This window comes from Leptinotarsa decemlineata, unplaced genomic scaffold (genome assembly GCF_025532065.1).
Source record: "Leptinotarsa decemlineata unplaced genomic scaffold, Ldec_3_MD MMD2_tig00004307_RagTag_RagTag, whole genome shotgun sequence".
NCBI classification, from domain to species: Eukaryota; Metazoa; Arthropoda; class Insecta; order Coleoptera; family Chrysomelidae; genus Leptinotarsa; species Leptinotarsa decemlineata.
This window is the reverse complement of record NW_027412606.1, coordinates 9643420-9665628: the sequence shown is the minus strand read 5'-3', so window position 1 is coordinate 9665628 and position 22209 is coordinate 9643420. Positions and strand designations below refer to the sequence as shown.

The following is a 22209-nucleotide window of genomic DNA, read 5'->3' as shown; positions in this document are numbered from 1 at the left end:
AATGTATAAACCCATCCTGTCTAATTTCGTAATAGTTAGTTTCCTGGCTTTGCCCAGATCATTTTCAGTAAAAATATTTGACTGCAACTGAGACAATCATATTCAGTTGCGTTGATGAAGTAATCTTAGAGAATAAAGTTGATGCTGAAATTAGTTTCAATGATTATCTTATGAGGAGTACTTCGTCAACGCCGCTGACTGTCGTAGTTGCACTTGAAACGTTTGGAGTTTACCAAAGAAGACAACAGCAAAACCCGAAAACCAACCAAAACATTGAAGTCAGTCATGAAATCATACTACATGAGCTATTGAAAATTGTTGATGAAGGATGCTGAAATTTTCCCAGATTCAAAGATTGATTTTGATTTTTTTATAACTGGTTTTATTTTTCAGTTTGCAGTTGGATTATCCAGTGGAAAAAACTCAGTTTGGAACATGAACAACTGAAATACTTGAATTCCTATATTTAGTTCTGTGATCAGTTTTTTCAAAGAATATTTGATAAAGCTTCTGCCAAATATCTGATAAGGATTGTGTGATTATTTATATAGTTTTATTAATTTAATTAAATAACATTTATTGATCTAAAGGGTAAAACATGTTTTAGACAAGTAAATTGATGGATATATAGCCGTTACTATGTGGTAGAAGATCATTATGAAAAATTTAGATTTTAGACAAGTTCTATTGTGAAATTGAAGTGATAGTCATTTTTATAATAAAAATAGGTATTTTGATATTTTTTATTTCTTAGTGAAACCGCTCCTGAACTTCTACTAAACGTTTTTCCTAGTCCATCCTGTAGTATTCTACCCGATTCACACTCTGTCACAAAACATCCATTGGCAAATTCTAGCAGTATTCAACTAGAGAATATTCCTAACCCCATTTTGGTTTCAAATACTCGATGACATCCCGATTGAACCAAGATCATTTGGAGGTGATAATGTTCACATATCCATAACAATTCCAATCAACTTTGTTGATATCATTTTCAGCATTTTTGGGATGATGAGAGCTGCAGGTGGATGCAATACTCATCCCGAGTCAATTCAAGTTGGACAAATATTCCGCCTAATGTCCCTCTATTCTCTGATAAAACCGCCCAGGGAAAGTAATGTTAGTGGAGGAGAAATGTTGAAATCCCTTCTTCATATTGGAGATCTGAAAGAAAAACAGCAGAAATTTATATTCTATATTGAAATAGAAAAAACTATCTCCGAAATTGAATAGGACTTCTCAGGTATTCATGAAGCTTTTGCTTATTTCTGTGAATATGTTGCAAAAAAAATTAAAGGCAACACCAAATGTGGAGAATGTGTGGATTCGATATTGGAGAAGGGAAATGAAATATTCAATTCCCTCATAAGAAACAAGAGCAGAGGATTTTTAACATTACCATCACAAAAAATTAATAGCTTTCTTCACGATGTTGAAGCCACAATAATATCAGGTGTTTTTGAGAGGGAACTTAAAAGAAATTGCTTTCCAGTAATTTTAATCAAATTGTCAAATTTTTCTCTCAAAAATATTGTAGGTTGTGAACACCACAAGGAAGAATTGTCAAGAGAGGCACTGAGGGCATATTTGATCTCTAGATTGAATATCTGCTGTGCTAAAGAGCATAATGAAAGAGCCCTCGAAAATAAAAATTAAAAAAAATACAATTTTCTGTGAGTCAAATTTCGAAAAATCTGAAAATATCTGTTGAGATGTGATACTCTCATCAGCTGTATGTTTTTTTTAAATTTGATTGAATATTTTCAAAAAACTACCATCATAATTGATGATCACATTGTTTGAAAAAAAGAACTCTTTTACACACTCAATGTAAAAGGTTGTAGTAAGCAATTAAAGTATATCAGAAGACATTTTGTATTTGTATTCTAAAAGACGCTAAACTACTTTCATGCAGTCTGCAGAAATTCAACCTAGTGTTCTCTGAACATTACGGTATTTTACTTTTCGTGGGAACCTGAATATAAAAGAAATCCCATCACAAGGAAACTGGAAGTTAATTTACTACTGGTAAGGATATTAAATACAATTTCACCTCAGACTGATAAAAAACTAACTTAACTTTTGAACGGTTTGACGTAGAAACATGAAAAAAACGTTTGGGGGCTATTACTGATACTATTTTTTTGAAAAATTTGAAATTTTAATTGGCATGGGGGTCAAGTGTCAAATTGATCTATCAGTGATGACCTCATCATGCAATCATAGCAAAAAATATGACTCAATGAAATCAAATTAAAATAATAATAATGGAAGATATTTGAATTAAACTTTGTTCAATTTATGCTGGAACTGTAAATTTCAATAATTATAAATACAGAAATCTTATAAACTTTAATATACTTTTACAGACAATAAATAGTTCACATTCTTTCTGAACCAAAGAAGTTATTCAATACATCTGATGATCAACGGAAGGTAATTGACCATCTTACATCTATTGTAAATTAATAAATTTTGCCTTGTAATTTCTCTCAAGTTATTTGCAGAACCCAAAGGCTTGCATGACGAGTTCAAGGTGGGACTGTAGTGCTATTTCTCTTGAGTGATTTTCTGTACTTAACGAGATGTGTATGTATAAGAAAATCAATGTCCTGATTCATGAGTAGAACTGCTAGGTGTGATACACATACATCCATAGTCACTATGAGTAGATGTATTTTGGTTGAATATCTATTAGAAAACAGCTGTGTTTCTACTCATTACATTGTTCTTCGTATATAAACCGCTTATTCCAAATTTTATGCATCAATGATGAAACTTTCTTATTATTAATTAAAAAAAAACGGTTAAAAGTTGGTGCTCATCAAAATGATCTCTTAACAGGTAATCGAAAAGTTCGACAAAGAATTCACTGGGAATATTTCTTTGTAATCTAGTGAATTATTCAGTTTTTCCATTCCAATACCATACTAAAAACATGTATTCAAGTATATAATCTTTATACTTACCACCTGTTTTGCGGAATTCGTTCCGATAAACAACCAATGTCAACTACATAATAACATCTGCCAATATTTCTTGAGTTGAAATATCAAGAAATTACACGAAATTTCTTGAAAACTTTGCTTGGGTTGAAACTTCAACTAATAATTCACTAGAACTTGGACACTTATCTTTCAATTTAATACTGACAATTCGTCAATAACACTTAAAACACAAAAAATTCATTAACTCACTTTTTAAGTTATCCTAAAAGCACAGTAGGTATGAAAAATGAATGTGGAATTAAATATAAATACAAATACACCCTGTGTGGTCTTATGATTACAGTTTACTGTAATGACTGCTTGCGCCATCTGAAACGGCGTAAACGGCGTTGATCACTGCTAATCAAGTTAACCATAAATCCCTCATTTTACCCCAAACTTTTGCAGGTATGAGTAGATGCACCAGGGTTTTTAGACATCTTAACCATGCATTACACACGCGAACCTGCCACGTCAACCGCCATGTTAAATCAAATGTCGATTTCAACGCAAAGCTGCCAAGCGTTGTCTGTCGCGTGCTACACTTCAATTGACCAACGAGAAACGTTCAATGTAATTGAATAATTTCAAATACAAAAAGACCAATAGGATGAGGATAAACCGATTTATTGATGCATATTTGGTCAATTTATTGGCCCATTCGATTTTTTTTGTCGTTTCCAACAGTTGCACTTGGAGCAATTCATCAGAACCTTCGCGTGGAGTTCAAAAACTGGTTAACACTATCATTCAATACACCATACATTAGGTTATGCATTCGATTAAAATTTTCAAATATTTTTGTTTTTATTAATAATATTGAATTATTTGAATAAGTTATTATAAGACAATTCAAAATTCCAGTAATACATTGCATGGAATATTCCAAAATATACCTTGGGGTATTCAAAGAATACCCCAATATTCTAAGATATTCTAAGAATATCATCTTTGTAAATAGTTTATTTTGAAATTATTTGGTTTCTCCATTCCTTTGGAAGATTTATACATTTTTTAAAGAAGATGGAGTAGTAGAAATCCGAAACCTTTTTATAAAAAAAAGTTATAAATGTTTATGTGAATTTTTGAAAAAAGACGATGGTATTCGTGACAGGTGCTACTCGCTCGGGCTTTCATTGGAATCGCTGCCTAATTTCTTTGAAATATCACAAAACAATTCATAATATATCGTACTCCTCTCATGAATCTAAAAAATATTAGTATATGTCTATTTTTCAAAGATAGCTTAGTGTTCATAATAATGATCAAATATAAAGTGGTATTTGAAAAGCTTTTCAAACGGATATGATATTATTCTTTATCAAAATAATTACGTCAGTTACCTTAAATATTTCATGAGCCAAAAACACGTGTCTGCGGTTTGCAAATTTTCTGAGTACTTCGTCCATTAATATTTCCCGCCTTTGAATACATCAAATCCATCCGCTAAATTATTATCTATGTATGCATAGATCACATCTTCCAGGCATCCCGTGATGGCTCATAATTTTTTGTATTCTGATGCTTCATTTTGCTGTATTTCATACCAAATTAATGATTATCAGTGAATAATTATTATTATCACAACTATATCAGCAGGTAATTACGATTAAAAATATTTTTTGTTATCATCATAACAAAACTTTTTTTTTAATTTTTTTCCTTTTTGATTAAGATTCGATATCAAGCTATCTTACTTGTTACATACAAATTATCGAATTTGAATATCACCTGTACTGATTCTCTTATTTATCTTCTCCAAGGTCAAGTTCGAAAATAGCTCAAGCTGATACTCCACCTTTTCATCGACATTTACTTATTGTACTGTATTGATGTGAAACACCTAGAGCTGTATTCAAAATCGATTGCTGGCGTGGCGACGCATGCCATGGCGATGGGTCGTCATGCGTAAGCGACTGTGTGACTCTCTTCGCACTGATTTGGTGTTACGCTATCTGTCTCGCCACACTGAGCTCGGAATAGTGTATACAGTTGTGTTTACTGTAGTATATATAACCTGTGTTTTACTAGATAAATAATTTATGAAATTATTCAAAAATAAATTATGTCTGACAGTGATAATTTATAAAGTGGAAGTGAGCAGCCTCCTGCAAAGAAAACAAAATCACACTACGGCACACTATCAAGTCATCAGGGACTTAATTATATTTTATGATTGAAGTGTGCAGAAAAAAAACAAACAAACACACAAGAAAGTATCTTCTGTATAATTCAGTGTTCATATAGAAGTATTTGTTTCGAAAGAATTATTTTCTTTCGTGTAATTCAACGTTTATATGAAAGTAGCTGTTTCAGTAGGACTTTCTTTCAGTTTGTGTCTGAAAGTTACTTCTCTGCATGATCTTTTTTTTTAATTTTTTTCTTTTTTGATTAAGATTCGATATCAAGCTATCTTAGTTGTTAAAGCAACCACATCGTTTTCAATACTTTGGTTATGCTGCAGTTAAACGAAAGTAAATCTACAGTTTTCCACAATCCAGCAGTTTATAAAAATAGTAACATAATCCAAGAGGTTCGACGTCGAAACGACGCATGCGAAACCTAAATATTAGACGTCACGATGCCAGTTACCGATCTACAACGTTTGGGAACACAATGTCTCTATCATTTTGTTTGGGTTTTGGCTTTTTGGTAGAGTGAACATCATCAAAATGAAGTTTGCCGAACACCTTTCTGCTCATATCACTCCGGAATGGAGGAAACAATACATCAATTATGAGGTTAGTTTGAAAAAGCCGTGATTTCCATTTATTGGTTTTCTGGATTGTGAATAAAGTGACTCATTGTGTGGAATATTTGAATGAAAATGTTTGTTGCTCGGTGGAGAAATTGAGTGGTTGCCAAATTACATTTTCTCTATATTGCACTGATTGTAAGAATTGTCACTCTATTCATAATCGTAAAAATAATTGTGTTAAAGCTATTTCCCGGTTTTTTTACCATGATCTGACGTTTCGTCAACTACTGTGGTAGACATTATCAAAGGCCATGTGGTAACGGTCGCAGTGCCCGAGTTGGTGCTTGAGTTGTTGTTCCCGTTGTTTCTAATGCAGTAACCGCAGTAGTAGACGAAATATCAGGCATAATAACCTGCAGAATATGACCAATAAAACGGAAGAATAGCTTTCAGACAGTTATCTCCAGCGCCGTGAAAGTTCACATTCTCATTAATGATTTATTTATTTATTTAATACCCTATTATACAGGATGAACCCAATTACAGAATAGGGATAAACAGTCGCTTTTGCAAATATGTACTTGTGTGTGAATCTTTATGAGAAAAATTAAAACAGAACTGTCAGTTAGCTATGAAATGTTTTTTAATTAGTATATTCTGGTAGTTGAATATATCTAGGACATGACTAACAGAATTAGAGGTATCGCACATTGTATAAATTGGAGATTTTTTCATTATATTTGTACGCGGAGTGTTGAGATAAAATGTGACACTATTTCTAGATGACCGTCTAGGAACCCAAGAATTCCACATATATAACAGTTGAGAGCAGGTGATGATATTGTTCATGACCTTGAATAAAAAAAGAAATGAATAATATTTACGCCTTACCTCGAGACTACAAAAATTGTGAGTTACAAGCAATTCATAATAGGGAATTCCTACAGTAGGATACGTGTCTTCAAGTTCAAAAGACATATTTCAGGAAGCGCCTCTGTAGGGCTTCTAGTTGATTTATATGAACCTGATAGTAGGGACTTCACACGACAGATGCATATTCCAGCCTAGATCGAACAAAAGTGAAATAAAGTAATTTCAATGTTGAAGCTTTTTCTAAGTCTTTTGTATTTCTAACTAAGAATCCATACATGCGATAAGCAGCTGTCAGAGTAGTGTCAATATGTTTATTGAAAGAGAGGGATGAATCAAAAGTAACACCTAGATCAGTGAGTGTGTCAGGACACTCCAGAACTTGATTGTTTATGACGTAGTTGTGGTGTAAAAATTCGTTTTCAGTGAGTAAGATATTACATTACATTTGGAAATGTTGAGAGATAAATTATTCTTTCGACACCATGTAGCAACAAGATTTAAATTCAGGGCGAGACGTTCGCAATCATTGGAACATGTTATATTGTGATGGATTTTCAAGTCATCTGCGTATGAAAAGTAAATGACATAAATCTCAACTCCGACATCATTGATGAACATATTGAACAGTAGGAGTCCTAGGTTTACCTTTGTGGTACACCAGATGTAGCTACATATTCGAAAGACTTGAGGCCATTGAGTTGGACATACTGCTTACGGTTGTAAAAATACGATTTGAAGAGAGTAATTGAGTAATTGAATATCCTGAAAGTCGAAAGCTTGTTTAGCAGTATACTACGGTCAAGTCTGTCGAACGCTTTAGAAAAATCAGTGTAGATGATAGTCTGAGACAGAAAATCAATACCCTTCACAATACATTGAGTGATTGTTACAAGATTGGTGACGGTTGAACGTCCTTTCATGAAAACGTGTTGATCGAGGCTAATGACAGTAGATTGTCTTCTCAAGATGTATCTCAAACACTATACAAAAGTTGCATGTGATAGAAATTGGTCTGTAATTTTTTATCCCACTTTTATCTCCTTTTTTGAAAATTGGGCAGACTTTCAACTTTTCCATGTTGATGGTACAGTTGATGTTTTCAAGCATATATTGACTGGAGTTGTTAGTGGTTCAACCAGAACCACGGCACAATCTTTAATGATGAATGTTGGAATATGATCGGGTCCCGCAGTGAGTTCGGGCTTTAATTTTTTTAAGGTATGATTAACATCTTCAATACTGAAGTTTTTGATTACTAGACTGGGATGATGATAATGAACACCTCCATCAATGAATAATGAAGAAGCAGTATCATGTTATTCTGATATTTTGCAAAATGTGAGAATTTACGGTTCACTTATAACTTTCCTGACATTTCAGTAAATCAGATTTTTTTATCGATTGTTCAACGAGCTAACTATATTTGAATTGCCAAACGTGGTGGTTCATCAAAAAAGTACAAGAAGTATAATTTTCGAACGAAAAAATGGGAAGTTTGTTTGTATCTGGACCATTATTTGACCCAAAAACCATTGCAGAACATCGAACGATTTTGAGTAGGCAAAAGGGTCCAGTGAAGTAATTGAAGAAGGAAATTGTTCACCTGACCATTGCCGCTTTGCTTTCAGTAATCGCTCAGGAGATATGAATATCTCACATTGTGTTTTTTTTTCTTTATTAAAACAATCTGTATCCGCTTTGTTTTTATTTCGTATTGTATTTTTGAGTTATAATTTCATTAATATTTTGAGGAAAAACGAATAAAAAGAATATGTTGTAAATTGGAGTATATTTTTCGATATGAAAGGAAAACCTGTAGAGGTTTTCAATATTGATTGTTGTAAAGTTAGGATATTGTTGACCATATACTGAAAATCAACTCTAAATTATATTATATTCAGTTTGGTTGGAATCGAAAACAAAAAATTGTTTTATGTTGCTCATAAATTAACCTGTATGTTGAAATATAAATTTTTTAACACCAGTGAATGAGTAATATAAAAAGTATGAATGATTGTTTTTTACAAAAAAGGAGGACATCCATGCAATACTTGAATCTGGTTAGTAAGTTATTCGATTACAATTCTGAGGTGTCCAATATTATAATATATTATAGTTGAGAATATTGAAAAGGGGCTAGTGCTCTAACTCTATGTGATCTAAGTGAGGCTTTTGACAGTGTGAATTATGAGCTCCTATTAGGTAAATTGGAATATTACGAGATACGCGGCAGAGCTTTAGATCTAATGAAAACCTACTTATGTGAGAGAAAACAAGTTGTTCATACATCTGGAAATTGTAGCACATGTAGATCCATTTTGCACGGTGTAGCACAAAGATCCATACTGGAACCAACTTTTTTTGTGGTATATATAATTGATATTTTTAATTTCTTACTTCCAAGCTTTTTGCTATACAGATGATGTATCAACGGTAGAAGCAGACTCAAATGTTAACGACTCAATGAACCTATGTTCTAGAACAGATAATAATGTCTAATGTCTAATGATGCCTAAACTTGGTTTACTTTAAATTATGTCAAACGGAACAGTGATGAGACACAGAAAATTATGATGTCATTAAATAGACAACTAACGAAGAAGCAACATGTAGATTCATTGGAGTTTGAAATTGAAGACATGTTGAATTGGGAAGCACATGTTGCTGGTCTGTGCAAAAAACTTTCTACACAACTATTCCTACTAAGACAGCTGAAGATGTGTCTTAGTCAAAGTATGGTATTACAGACATACTTTTCTCTTTTTAACAGCCACCCAACATATGGCATACTTTTATGGGGTCGGTTTTCACAAGCAATTGAAGCCTTTCGTATGCAAAAAATCAAACCTGTGTGTTAAAATACAAATTTTTTAACACCAGTAAATGAGTAATATAAAAAGTATAAATGATTGTTTTTTACAAAGAAGGAGGACATCCATGCAATACTTGAATCTGGTTAGTTAGTTATTCGATTACAATTCTGAGGTGTCCAATATTATAATATATTATAGTTGAGAATATCGAAAAGGGGCTAGTGTCTGCTTTAACTATGTGATCTAAGTGAGGCTTTTGACAGGGTGAATTATGAGCTCCTATTAGGTACATTGGAATATTACGGGATACGTGGCAGAGCTTTAGAACTAATGAAAACCTACTTATATGGGAGAAAACAAGTTGTTCATAAACTGGAAATTATAGCACATGTAGATCCATTTTGCACGGTGTACCACAAGGATCCATACTGAAACCAACTCTTTTTGTGGTATATAATAATGATATTTTTAATTTCTTACTTCCAAGCTTTTTGCTATACAGATGATGTATCAACGGTAGAAGCAGACTCAAATGTTAAGGACTACATGAACCTATGTTCTAGAACAGATAATGATGCCTAAACTTGGTTTACTTCAAATCATGTCAAACTGAACAGTGATGAGACACAGAAAATCATGTTATCAAATAGACAACTAACGAAGAAGCAACATGTAGATTCATTGGGGTTTAAAATTGATGACATGTTGCATTGGAAATCACATGTTGCTGGTCTGTACAAAAAACTTTCTACACAACTATTCCAACTAAGACAGCTGAAGATGTGTCTTAGTCAAAGTATGGTATTACAGACATACTTTTTCCTTTTTAACAGCCACCTAACATATGGCATACTTTTATGGGGTCAGTTTTCACAAGCAATCAAAGCCTTTGGTATGCAAAAAAAGCAATCCGGATCATATCCAATGTTTCTTACAGAGAACACTGGCATCCTCTATTTCAAAAACTTAAAATTCTATCCTTGCCTATATTTTCATACTCTTTAACATTTCAGAGATTCACAAAAATGATACCAAGCACCTTACAAATGCTGACTTTCATAATTACCCTACTCGAAGAGGTGCACACCTGAGGCCTCAATTTTATAGACTGGATCTATCAGCTCGAAATTCACTCAACTTACATTCATACAATAAAATACCAACAAACATTACTGATTTGAGTTTGTCAGTTTGACTTGACACTATTGTACATTCTGTAGTTGATGTGATGAAATAAACTTACTTAATATCTATTCAAATACACTTTCTGTAATAAGACTTGCTACAAATGTAAACTTACATGAACATAGTCAAATAAAGCATGTCTATGTCTATATATATATATATATATATATATATATATATATATATATATATTCATATTTATATATATATATATATATATATATATATATATATATATATATATATTTATATATATATATATATATATATATATATATATATATATATATATATATACATATATATATATATATATATATATATATATATATATACAGTGTCACCGATATTGTGACGCCATTTGCTCATTAAAAAACTCAAGTACTGTATAGTTTGGAAAGCCCCGTTGAAACTAGATGAACTTTGCATCAAGTTTGACAACTTTTATTTTTCAAAATTTGTTTTTAACATCAAAGAGGCTCTTAAAATATTATTATATTACAAAAAAAGAAATTCGGTGACGAGTTTAGTTGAAATAAATGATTTAGTACAGGTGTGCTTAAATTTTGATAAGTAGAAAAAGCAGGAATGCGGAAAAATAGTGAAAATATAAAATACTTATTATGGGTTTGAAACTTGGTGTGTGGGTATAAAATTACAAAAGAAAATGTTTTTATACTTTGATATTTTTGGATATTTTGAAGAATAATGTCATTTTTCGATGTTTCTTTTTTTAAATGTCAATTTTGACAGGTTGAGGAAATCACGTGACCTATTTTGTAGACGCCATTTGACATCATTTCTTAAGCAAAATCTACTGCCAAAATCAAATTTTACATAAAACGATAAATAAAAAAGTTTTCCATTTGATGCGGACTTTATCGGTGACACTGTATATATATATATTATATATATATATATATATATATATATATATATATATATATATATATATATATATATATATATATATATATATATACAGTGTCACCGATAAAGTCCGCATCAAATGGAAAACTTTTTTATTTATCGTTTTATGTAAAATTTGATTTTGGCAGTAGATTTTGCTTAAGAAATGATGTCAAATGGCGTCTACAAAATAGGTCACGTGATTTCCTCAACCATATATATATATATATATATATATATATATATATATATATATATATATATATATATATATATATATATATATGTCTAATAATTGATCGGATAAAAATCGCTTCACTCACTGAAAAAATGCATTTTGAAACATTGGCGTTGGGTTAATATAAATGGTTTGTTTATCAAATTCTAGGAAATGAAATCCATGCTTTATGCTGCAGTTGAACAAGCTCCTTCTGCAGAACTGGTAGAGCCTGAAATATCTACGAGATACTTTGCAAAATTTGATGAGCAATTCTTTTCATTCTGCGACAAAGAACTGGCAAAGATTAATACTTTTTACTCTGGTGAGTATAGTCCCAAATAAGTTTCATGATAAGTTAGATTCAGACGTGAAGAAGTATTATTGAATAGTTATTCATTGTTATAATTTGATGAGATGAACAAAACACGTAAAAAAATTTATATAAATTTATATTTTTCAAGGATTATTAACTCTACAAAATCTCTTGGGGTTTCAGGATGAGGCCAAACTCATTAGTGATTCGACATCCCTATTCTAAGAACTCCTGCAAAGTTTACTCTGGTGTATATGATTCTAATATTTTTTTTATCGTAGGTATCGCATTTTCACAAAGTTAGCAATATTTTGATAGTCCTGTTGGCTCTTCTATAGAATAGTATTTCCATTACCAACCTCTGCAACTCATTTTCCTTTGCAAAATGGAGACTTGGGAGTTCAACCTAGTGAAGGTTTTGTTGCTGTTGAAGGACTGTGCTTCAGACGAGTTATGAGGATCACTTGGTCACCTTCGATTTGTCCATCCGTTCGTACGATTTTTTATTCATTTCTTCTGTGACCAGATCCTTGATTTTTTCAACTGTTTTTTTTAGCTTTGTCATGGAGTTAACAATAATTGTATCACTGTAGAATACAAATGTTTCACAAATTATTTTCATACCTATGGTATTTTGTGCTGATACATGCACCAACGAGAATTTTTCATGTTAAATCCTTATGATTGAAGTAACCCAATCCAAGATTCAGTCGCAACTGGATACTCAATTACATAAATAGAAGGGAAATTGAATGTTTCTACCTTGACCAAATGTTATGAAGAAGTCAGTTTACCTGAGTCCTTTTTCACGCATGACAGATGGCATCATATATTTATAATAATTTCGATATCAATAACAGTCTTGATGAGAAGGCATGATTTCAGAGGAAGTTATTTTAAAAGACAACTTCAAAATCAGATCATACCACAAAATTAGATGTATGATAAAAATATGTAATATATTATTGGAAAACATAAAACCTCACCGTAAAATTTCAACATCAATCACTAATTTTGAAATGCGATTCAAACGCATTTTGAAAATTATGACTGTAAATTGTCCGAGTTCACTGGGTAATTCTCGTGGTAATCAATGATTTGTGATCAGGAACGACTGAACCATTGTGTTACGGTACAAAATTCATTCGCTTTGAAAAACTCATTAGTGTGTCACACAGATATTAGATTTTTTCGTTGATGAAATTGATGAGTATTTCTTATTAGATATAACGAACGCTTTTTTTAAAAACTGCGCCAGGCAGGTGTCTCAATATTTTTATTGATATGATAAAATTTTTTAATTCCATAGGAGAACCTCAGACGTGAATTTTGTATTATTTGCAATCAATATGAGTCCCTTCGTAACATCGCCGGACTGTATATACTGTTACAGTAAGGAAGTTTAGAAAAAAATTAATTTTGCAAAGTTTATTTTTCGGAATTCGGGTCAATATACATTCTGTCTTCCATTAGAAGTGTGCGATGAAAAAGTGAAGTAAACAGAAATACTTTCTTATTAGTCAGTGGGCTATGCTTGCAAACTGGCAGTGAACAAATCTAAAGAAATGAACTTTGAACGTTCAAGCCAGTCTCGAATATACCTACACAGTAGGTTAAATGTACTGACGCCTATCAGAAAACAACTACTCCCCTGGCTAATACCACGAAGGGCGTTGGATTATATCCAACAGGCGTCAGTGCAGAAATATTCACAGAAAATTTCCTGCATATGCAATTGGCAATACAACTGAAAGAGTCGACCTTCAATTTTCGATATGAAAATTCATTATGAATCATTGTCAATCATCTTCAAACAAAGTTGTGAACAGTTCCAAATTTCGAGAAGGCCCATTAGGCATTTTTTATCGAAAAAGTGGATAGCTCATTCGATTTGGGCATATTTCAAACCCCTATATACCAAGTTTCAGCTCAATATCTCACACAGTGCGTTTGTTATATGATGACAAATTCACAAATTCATGATTATTCGACTGACCCTGTGAAATGAACTGTAGGAAGACAATGTAGCCATTGAAATGATAAACATATGAGCTATTCAAATAAGAAGTTTCATCATACAAATTGAAAATGTTTTATCCATATTGTTTGATTTTTTGTATAATAAATAGTTAATCAACGATTGTGAAAATAGTCCTTTATATACTATTTTAAACATTCGTCCCAACCCGGTGACAGATTTGGCAAAATTTTCATGATTTCATTTAATACAGCATATTGATATTATTAGATCAATAAGACAAGCTCTGTTTTTCATAATTGTTATAATTTTTATACTCAGGTATCCTCAATGCCTTCTACGAACATTTGGTAAAGATAGTTGTTATAAAAGGGTTTTGCGACTTTTGAAAATGGCAAATCTCAACTTAGTCGAGAGAATTGAGATTGTGGGTTTAGTTTTAGTTGGTAATAATGCTCGATCAACGCGGAAGAATTCAACAGAAGACATCCATATCGTGAACCAATTCACCATCCAGGTTCAATACGTTATTCAATAGAACAGGAAGAGTAAATGAAACACATGTACCCAAAAATAGCTTGCGGCAGATTTCACGAGATTCACACGTTAGTATATCAAAATACGTACACGCTTGGAGAAAAATTCAGTTATTTGCTTCAAACCGAAAATTATGCGCACGTTAGAATGAGGCGATGAGGAACGAAGGTTGGGATTCTGTTTATTCTGACAAGGTGAATATTTGAATGATAATACCTTTCTGGGCAATATTCTCTTTACCGATGAGGCGACATTTACCACTAACGGAACAGTGTCCACTCAGAATTCCAGGTACTGGGCAAGAGAGAATCCACACTAGATGATAAGTGCAAAAAGACAATATTCACAAAAAATCAATGTCTGGATAGGAATATTCAAAAAACGTATAATAGATCGAATGCTTTTTGAAAAAAACACACTAAACGGTGAACGATTTTATAATTTTAATTTTTTGATAACGAAATTCTTGGATTTCATGGAAGAACTAAGCGTTGAAGAACGCAGAAATATTTTATTTCATCTAGACGGTGCATCCATTCACAATGTGATTGATGTGCAGTAATATCCAGATGAAAAATTGCATGGAAAGAACAGATTTTTTGACCCCCTCAATCACCAGACCTGACTCCATTAGATTTTTTCTGGGTGTATATCTGAAAGAAAGTGTTTATAGAAAAAGATAAAAGTGGCGAAAGTGTGGGGAAATAACACCAGGCCGATTGAGAAAGTCCCGCCAGAATTTGAGACGAAGTTATGAAAAATGTATAGAGCTTAAAGGAGGATATACTGAAAACTCCAATTTCTAAAAAAACTGTTTCATCCATCATTTGATTAATTTATTTCTGTTGCTGGTAATTTTTCTAAAATTGAAAACACGTTTTCTACTTTTGATTTGTTGATTTTAATTTTAAACTAGAGACAATCCATGAAATGATTACAACCTACGTAACTTCGTAGCTGAGTATACGAAGTATTATTTTATTGAATGGCTATTTAATTTAAAGTTCATAGACTTTCATACAGTATCATTTAAAAAATCATGAAACTTGAATTTCATCAGTTCGGACTTCCATTGTCTGATAAATTGATTTGAAATCCCTGAAATAATCTGTAAAAAATTGAAATGATTAACCGAATAATAGCAAATTTATTGAAGAAAAAACTGAAATTACAAAGAAATAACATATAAGCAACAACCAAAAAATAAAAAAATGGAAATATCAATGCAAGGTGAAAATTAAAAAATATCATCAACAAGAAAGGTGAATTGAAAATTAAAACATTCCAAACCAAGTTATGTCACGACGTTTCGATTGTTAGTATCCACAATCGTCTTCGGGTGATATCTGGACTTATTTCTTCAAGACTTGACTATTTATAGGTCATTCGAGTGCTTTCACCTATCCCCTCTTTCTCTCTCCGCTTCATTGGTTTAAGCGGGAGATGACTGTTCGGCGGGAGTTGGTCGTTTTCCGCTGATTGCAGGTTTCCGTATGTTGAGTATCTTCACGCTAGCTTGGCTAAATGCGTTGTTGGATAACATATACGCGGCTTCTTTGAATTTTCTCCTAAACCAGTGTTACTCCCTGTGGATAATTTCAGCTTGAGCCCACTTGATGTTATGTTGATGAGTCCAAACATGCTCTGCTATTCCGGAATTGCTAGTTTCTCCTCGCTGTGAAAGTTCGCATTGCTCAACAATGCGAACTTTCAATGGCCTCTTAGTTCCACCGTTGTATGATTCTCCGCACTCGCAGGGTATCCGGTAAATGCAATTCTTGGAATCGCAGTCCACGTTTGGATGAAACTTGAAATCTATCCACTTTTCCGATAAAGAAATGCCTAACGGTCCTTCTCGAAATATCTAACCATTTTGCAGCCTTGAAAATGAGACTAATTCATATCTGGATAGAGCTCGTCGATAACCAATTGACACTAAAGTTACAGAACTCGAAGACGAGGTCGTAATCTACCTGAACCCCAAGTCTTGTCACTGGCTTTGTTCTCAATATGTTCAATTTCAAGAGAATATATATTGATATATTTTTTGGATTTATTTTTGGAATGTTAGAAAGTGCAAAATTATCTTCAATGTTCACAGAAAAGTTGGCAGAAGCAACAAGGAAATATGCAAGTTTGAAAAACGAACTGACCGAAACACAAGAAGTAGGATTTGGAGGAAAGAGAAGTTCTGTTAGAAAAAGTTTTCTTCAAAAAAAGAATGTACCTGCACGTAAAATACAAGAAATTAAGTTGGCATTTAGCGAATTTTATTTGAGTCTGATACTATTACAAAATTACCAGAATCTTAATTTCACAGGATTCAGGAAAATTCTGAAAAAACATGATAAGGTAAGAAGAAATGGTTCATTAATTCTAATTGTAAAACAAACAAAAATGGAATACATACATCAATAACAATTTAATTTTTTTTTCTGAATACTCATTTTTCGTTGCTTTGAATGGAACTTGTGCAGATAAATTCGATAACGTTTCTGTTCTGGAGATGTTTTTTTTTAATTCGTCCACACATGTATTACGTCACTCATTTTGTTTCATGAAGCTTTTATCTGTCGACTACGGAGCAAGATGGAGGATGGAATACGTGGAAGGATCCTTTTTCTTCACGAATAAAGACATAGATCGATTAATTCGTGAAACAGAGACTGCTGTCACTCAGGAACTAGAAGGGGGTGATCGTCAACGTGCAATGAAGAGATTGAGAGTCCCCCCTCTCGGAGAACAACAAAGTCCATGGACCACGTTCAAAGTCGGACTCTTTTCTGGGGCTCTTATTGTATTACTCATATCGGTAATTTTATCAGGTGAGTAGGTTAAGTAACTCACAATGTGTCAACATGCTTTCATGTCTCACTCGCTATGATATGCTATCGATGACTGCAGTAGACTGATTATTATCGGCCACTCCGTAGTACATAGTACATAGTACAAGAACATAGAAACACCTCCCAGATTAGAAAACTTCAACGTTTGCTCTTCACCTTTGGCTACAGAGTTCAATAATGATGTTAAAACTGTTTTTTTGGGAAGAAAAATTCGAAAATTTACTATAGGTATTTTTAGAACGACCAAAAAATTCGAATTACTTACCTTTGCCCTATATTTCCTCACCAGATCACCAGAAAATTTCACTTTAGGATGAATAACTATGTGATAGTATAATTCTACGAGGCTGTTAACAACGAGAGTATCAAAAATTCCACGAATTAATCTTGGACGACCTCACAAAGTGAGGTATATTGAGATAGCGAAGGCTCTAAACATGTTAAAGGAATGTGGGTGCCTCGCAAGCTCACAATAGATCAAAAACAACAAAAAATTGATGATTCTGAGCAGTGTTTGTAACTGTTTCACCATAAAAAATGAATGATACATGGCTTCATTAATACACACCAGAATCGAAATGATCCTCATCTGAGTGGACTGAACGTGTGGAAACGATTCCAAAGCGTGAAAAGACGCAACAGCCGGCTGGCAAGGTTGTAACAAATCAAAGAATTTACTGTCTTGAACAAATTTATTCCTAACAATATTTCACTATCACAAAGTAATTTATAAACAACCGCTCGATTCACTTTCTGGACTCAACTGCCCTCTTGGGACGAGAAGCCGGCATTATATATCGGTAACGATCGTTCTAGAATTCTTTAGTCGTTTCGGTACTCAACTAAAGTTTAACCGGCAGTTGCCGACTGCATTCCTCTTGAGGTGATGTCATGTGTTTGTTCGCTGACCGACATATCGGTCAGGAGCGACTTCAGATTCATTACAGTATCAATATTTTGGGATGCGCATAGTAGAGTATTCATTGACTACCTTGAAAAAAACCATCAACAGCGACTACTGCATAGAGTTACAAATCGCGAAATGAAAGCCCCATTTGAAGAAAAAGAAAGTGATGTTCCATCAAGACAATGCACCGTGCCTCAAATCGATGAAAATGATGACGAGATAGCATCAGTTGGCTTCGAATTGCTTCTGCATCCACCGTATTCCCTAGATCTGGCCCCCAGAAAATTCTCACGGAAACAATGTGCCGATGAAAAGGTAAAAGTCGAAACTACAGAGACCATTTTGAGGCTGCAGTATTAAAATGGTATCGACAAATTTTATGACCGCTATAATCATTGTATCGCCCTCAGAGTCAACTATATTGAATTAAAAACTCAAATTAAAAAAAAATGTCTATGATAGCCTAAGAACTTTTTGTTGTCTTCACTATAATCTGTCCACCTAATCAACAGAGTTCTCCAAAACATAATCATGAACAGTGTGATCTCGCAGACAAGTCTGCTTGTTTCTAGTCGCACTAAGGAACGACCAATTTTTTTCAAATTATGCGGCTGGGTATTGCAATTTTTTTCAGGTGGAGTGTAAGAACACAAATTAGCAGTTTTCCAACCGTATCAATACTTGACATTTCAATATTTAAAATACCATATATGTACACCAGCGGATTGCAGTTGAATCTGATTGTGACCAGCGTGAGTAGGCTTCTTTTTTACTCAATAGATGCAAATATGCGATCAAGCATTTATCTTTGCTGGGGTTACTTTGTTTGTTGGATGGATATAGTTCAGAACTCAGTTATATTATATCTGATCTTTCAGGTAGTTGTAGTATTCAATTACTTGAATACTAGATTGAACTACAGGTTCTGAGTACCTAATTTCGGAAATTATGAAACGGTTGCGAATTATGAGTGAATAAAGTAATTGTCTGGCATAATACATGTCAAGGTTTCTGTGGAGATCTTGCAAATAATTGAGTCAGTTATTATTATTATGGATTTACAAGTATCGTCCAGTTCTTTACAATTGTTCCTATCTGAAGAGGGGAACCTTGAATTCAGAGGAAAATTACTAGGTACTATTTTCAGCTGAAGTATACATTTTTAGGGACTGTCAATTATATCGTCACTTTTACTGTCCATAGATACGTTGACGATACCTTCATATTGTGAAACCATGATCATGTAGAATTAGACGCCTTTCTAGAAAACTAATAATTGAGTGAACATTTTAACAATCTGAGTTCTGACAATGAGTGCAACACGTTGAAAGTCTCAACCAGGAACTGGATCACAGTGAAAATTATTTTTAACAGAAATTGGTTCAACAGACATTGATCGGAAGAAGACAGGAAAATCCCAGTCAGGAGAAACTATCAAATTGGGAATGGCAAAGCGTGTTCCAACTGATAACATAAAATATTTCGAGGCTGAAACTAGTGAAACTGGTTCAAAGTGAAGTTGAAACACGATAGATACTATTGAACTGCGAATCTGTCAGGCCACTGTATGGAGTCTCTTGACTGGGATGTAATGGACAGAAGGTGTGAACAAGTATGATTCATATATAGAGGATGGAAGCATTTGATGTGGCTAACGTATAATGAGAATGAAACAGAGTAAATGCTCATACCAAGTAGGAAGGGGTCCAGTAAAAACTGAAAGAAATTATGAAAATAGATAGATTAGAATCACTTCTGGATAACTGTAGATACGGTATTACTATTCATTGAACACCACAAAGGGTTACACCAAACGCCAGTTGGTATATCGAGTGGGATATTTACTTTGAAAAAAATTAAAGGGAATGATCCATGAGCGACTAGCCGAATATGTAGCTTCGTGTAGAGTTCATAATTGGGGAAATGGAGCAAGTGATTTATAGAGAGACTACTTCTACTTGTACCTAGCGGAATTTATCGGACGGACCCAACAGCTACCCCAGTTCTATTCATGAACATCAATTCTCTACCACTGAGAGGTATTATAGATAGGATTTGGTGGACGGATGGAGAATTCTTTCGATTGGAGAAACAGTGGAGATACAGGAGATTGCTCCACCTGAGGCAAGGGATATTAGAGAGGAGGAGAAATTATAAAGCTTCATTTGGCGTCGGAGTAAAACATGAAAAAGAATGAGTGAAAATGGGCCGGAGAGTTGAGTATCTCTTGGTACAATTCAGTTGGACGTGATTATGAATTTTTAGATTTCTTTGAGGTTTCGATAGAATTGTTAATTTCAATATTTGCCCTTTTTCATTATTATGAAAGCGATACAGTAAAATATCTGCCAAATCGTATGCAATATCAGGATTTCTGATTTTTCCTCAGCATTTATATAGATAAAAATCATGGATACACACGCTGATTATTTGTAATTATTTTGTGAAATTCATATTTGGAAAACGACATAACTGGTTTTTTACTACTAGGTTCATAAATGACACCAGATAAAGATCCACTGTCTGTATGTCACTTGACTGTAATTCAAAAATAAGTCTTCTTTGTAGACCTCACTTTCCCTTCGTGATACAAATCTACTTTGTAACATAATTATAAAGTATTCAAGTAACACTTCATTGTGAGATTTTGATTATGTTTTTTCAAAGGACAAAACACAAGCACTACAGAAAAATCCTTGAAGTGCTTTAAGAGCGGCGTCTGTGCGAAAATAGCGATTCACATTGGATTTGAATCGCTGGATATCAAATCTATTCAGAATAACGTTTTCAGGCAGTTTATTCATCATAAAAGTAGTTCTCTAGATGAAAGAGTTCTTAAACAGTGAAGTTCGAGGTGTACTGAGTTGAACCAAAAAACGATGAGCAGCCATAGATCCGACAGAAATGATCCGACAAGCCATAGCATTCATAGCTCCGATTGGGGAGCTACTTTACCTCCGTAGTATTTTGACCCTAGGAGCGCCATTATGCATTTTTTCTTATATTTCCTCTTTCGAAACCGGAAACAGCGCCACAGAAACGTTGTGGATTCTCATCAAGTATCGGTCAATTCCATCAGATATCTGAAAAAAGATTTCATGCGACAGTATCTTAAAAAAGTGAGCATTCTTTGATCTTACATGCTTAAAACCTAGTAGTTTATACATTGCATACACTTCATATGATATTCATGTATATAAAATTCTCTAGATACCTATCACCATTCTCTTCCAATCCTCTTTTTATTTTTTCAGGAATGTTCAAAGATAGAGATGACTGGATAATAGTAATACGCTTATACAGAGGACCATTTTTGATTATAGAATTTTTATTTTTATGGGGAATCAATATATATGGCTGGAGATCTTCCGGAGTCAATCATGTATTGATATTCGAAATGGATCCTAGAAATCATCTTTCTGAACAACATATTATCGAAATGGCAGCTATATTTGGAGTAATATGGTCGATATCAGTGTTATCATTTCTGTTCAGCAGTCAATTGGGAATACCTGCATATGTGAATCCATTAATTCTCTTGATTATTATGCTCGCATTTATATTCAATCCTACGAAAACTTTCATGTATGAGGCACGGTTCTGGGCGCTCAAAGTGATAGTGAGTTGATATTGGTTGTAATAGAAGGTTCGTTATCATTTTTCATTTTTGCAGGGAAAGGCATTTATGGCACCTTTTTTCTATGTGTCATTTGCTGACTTCTGGGTAGCTGATCAACTAAACAGTTTAGTGACGCTATTCACTGATATGCAATACTTTGTTTGTTTTTATTTCACAAATCCGAGCTGGTCTGTGGCTGAAGGTTTGTATTCATATATTTTTCGTATTATGATTTCAGTGAGAGAATAACATACAGTAATTATTTTATGTTTTTATTCCTGTTATTGGTTACTTGTGATGCACTGTTTGGAACCTTTGGTGTAG

The 22209-nt window shown here is 33.3% G+C and overlaps 1 protein-coding gene and 1 long non-coding RNA gene across 4 annotated transcripts in view; one reads left to right on the top strand and one right to left on the bottom strand.

Moving 5' to 3' along the window:
- Positions 1–497: 497 nt before the first annotated feature.
- On the bottom strand, positions 498–3337 carry LOC141483906 (uncharacterized). Its single transcript, XR_012466360.1, has 2 exons — positions 2970–3337; positions 498–1164 (listed from the first exon to the last, which is right to left on the bottom strand). It is a non-coding gene; the product is annotated as an uncharacterized lncRNA (long non-coding RNA).
- A 2224-nt stretch (positions 3338–5561) lies between these two features.
- The window catches only part of PXo (P[[i]]-sensitive XPR1 orthologue), a 42059-nt gene continuing 25411 nt past the window's right edge, over positions 5562–22209 (top strand). The window contains exons 1-6 of one of the 3 annotated variants that reach the window (XM_074178949.1): positions 5562–5728; positions 11854–12007; positions 16615–16865; positions 17077–17338; positions 21521–21885; positions 21940–22009. In XM_074178949.1, coding sequence (XP_074035050.1) covers positions 5660–5728; positions 11854–12007; positions 16615–16865; positions 17077–17338; positions 21521–21885; positions 21940–22009 — 1171 coding nt within the window. In that variant the 5' untranslated portion in view covers positions 5562–5659. Of the gene's footprint in view, positions 5729–11853; positions 12008–16614; positions 16866–17076; positions 17339–21520; positions 21886–21939; positions 22088–22209 lie in introns of all 3 variants that reach the window. The other 2 variants (XM_074178948.1, XM_074178950.1) reach the window with 2 other exon arrangements.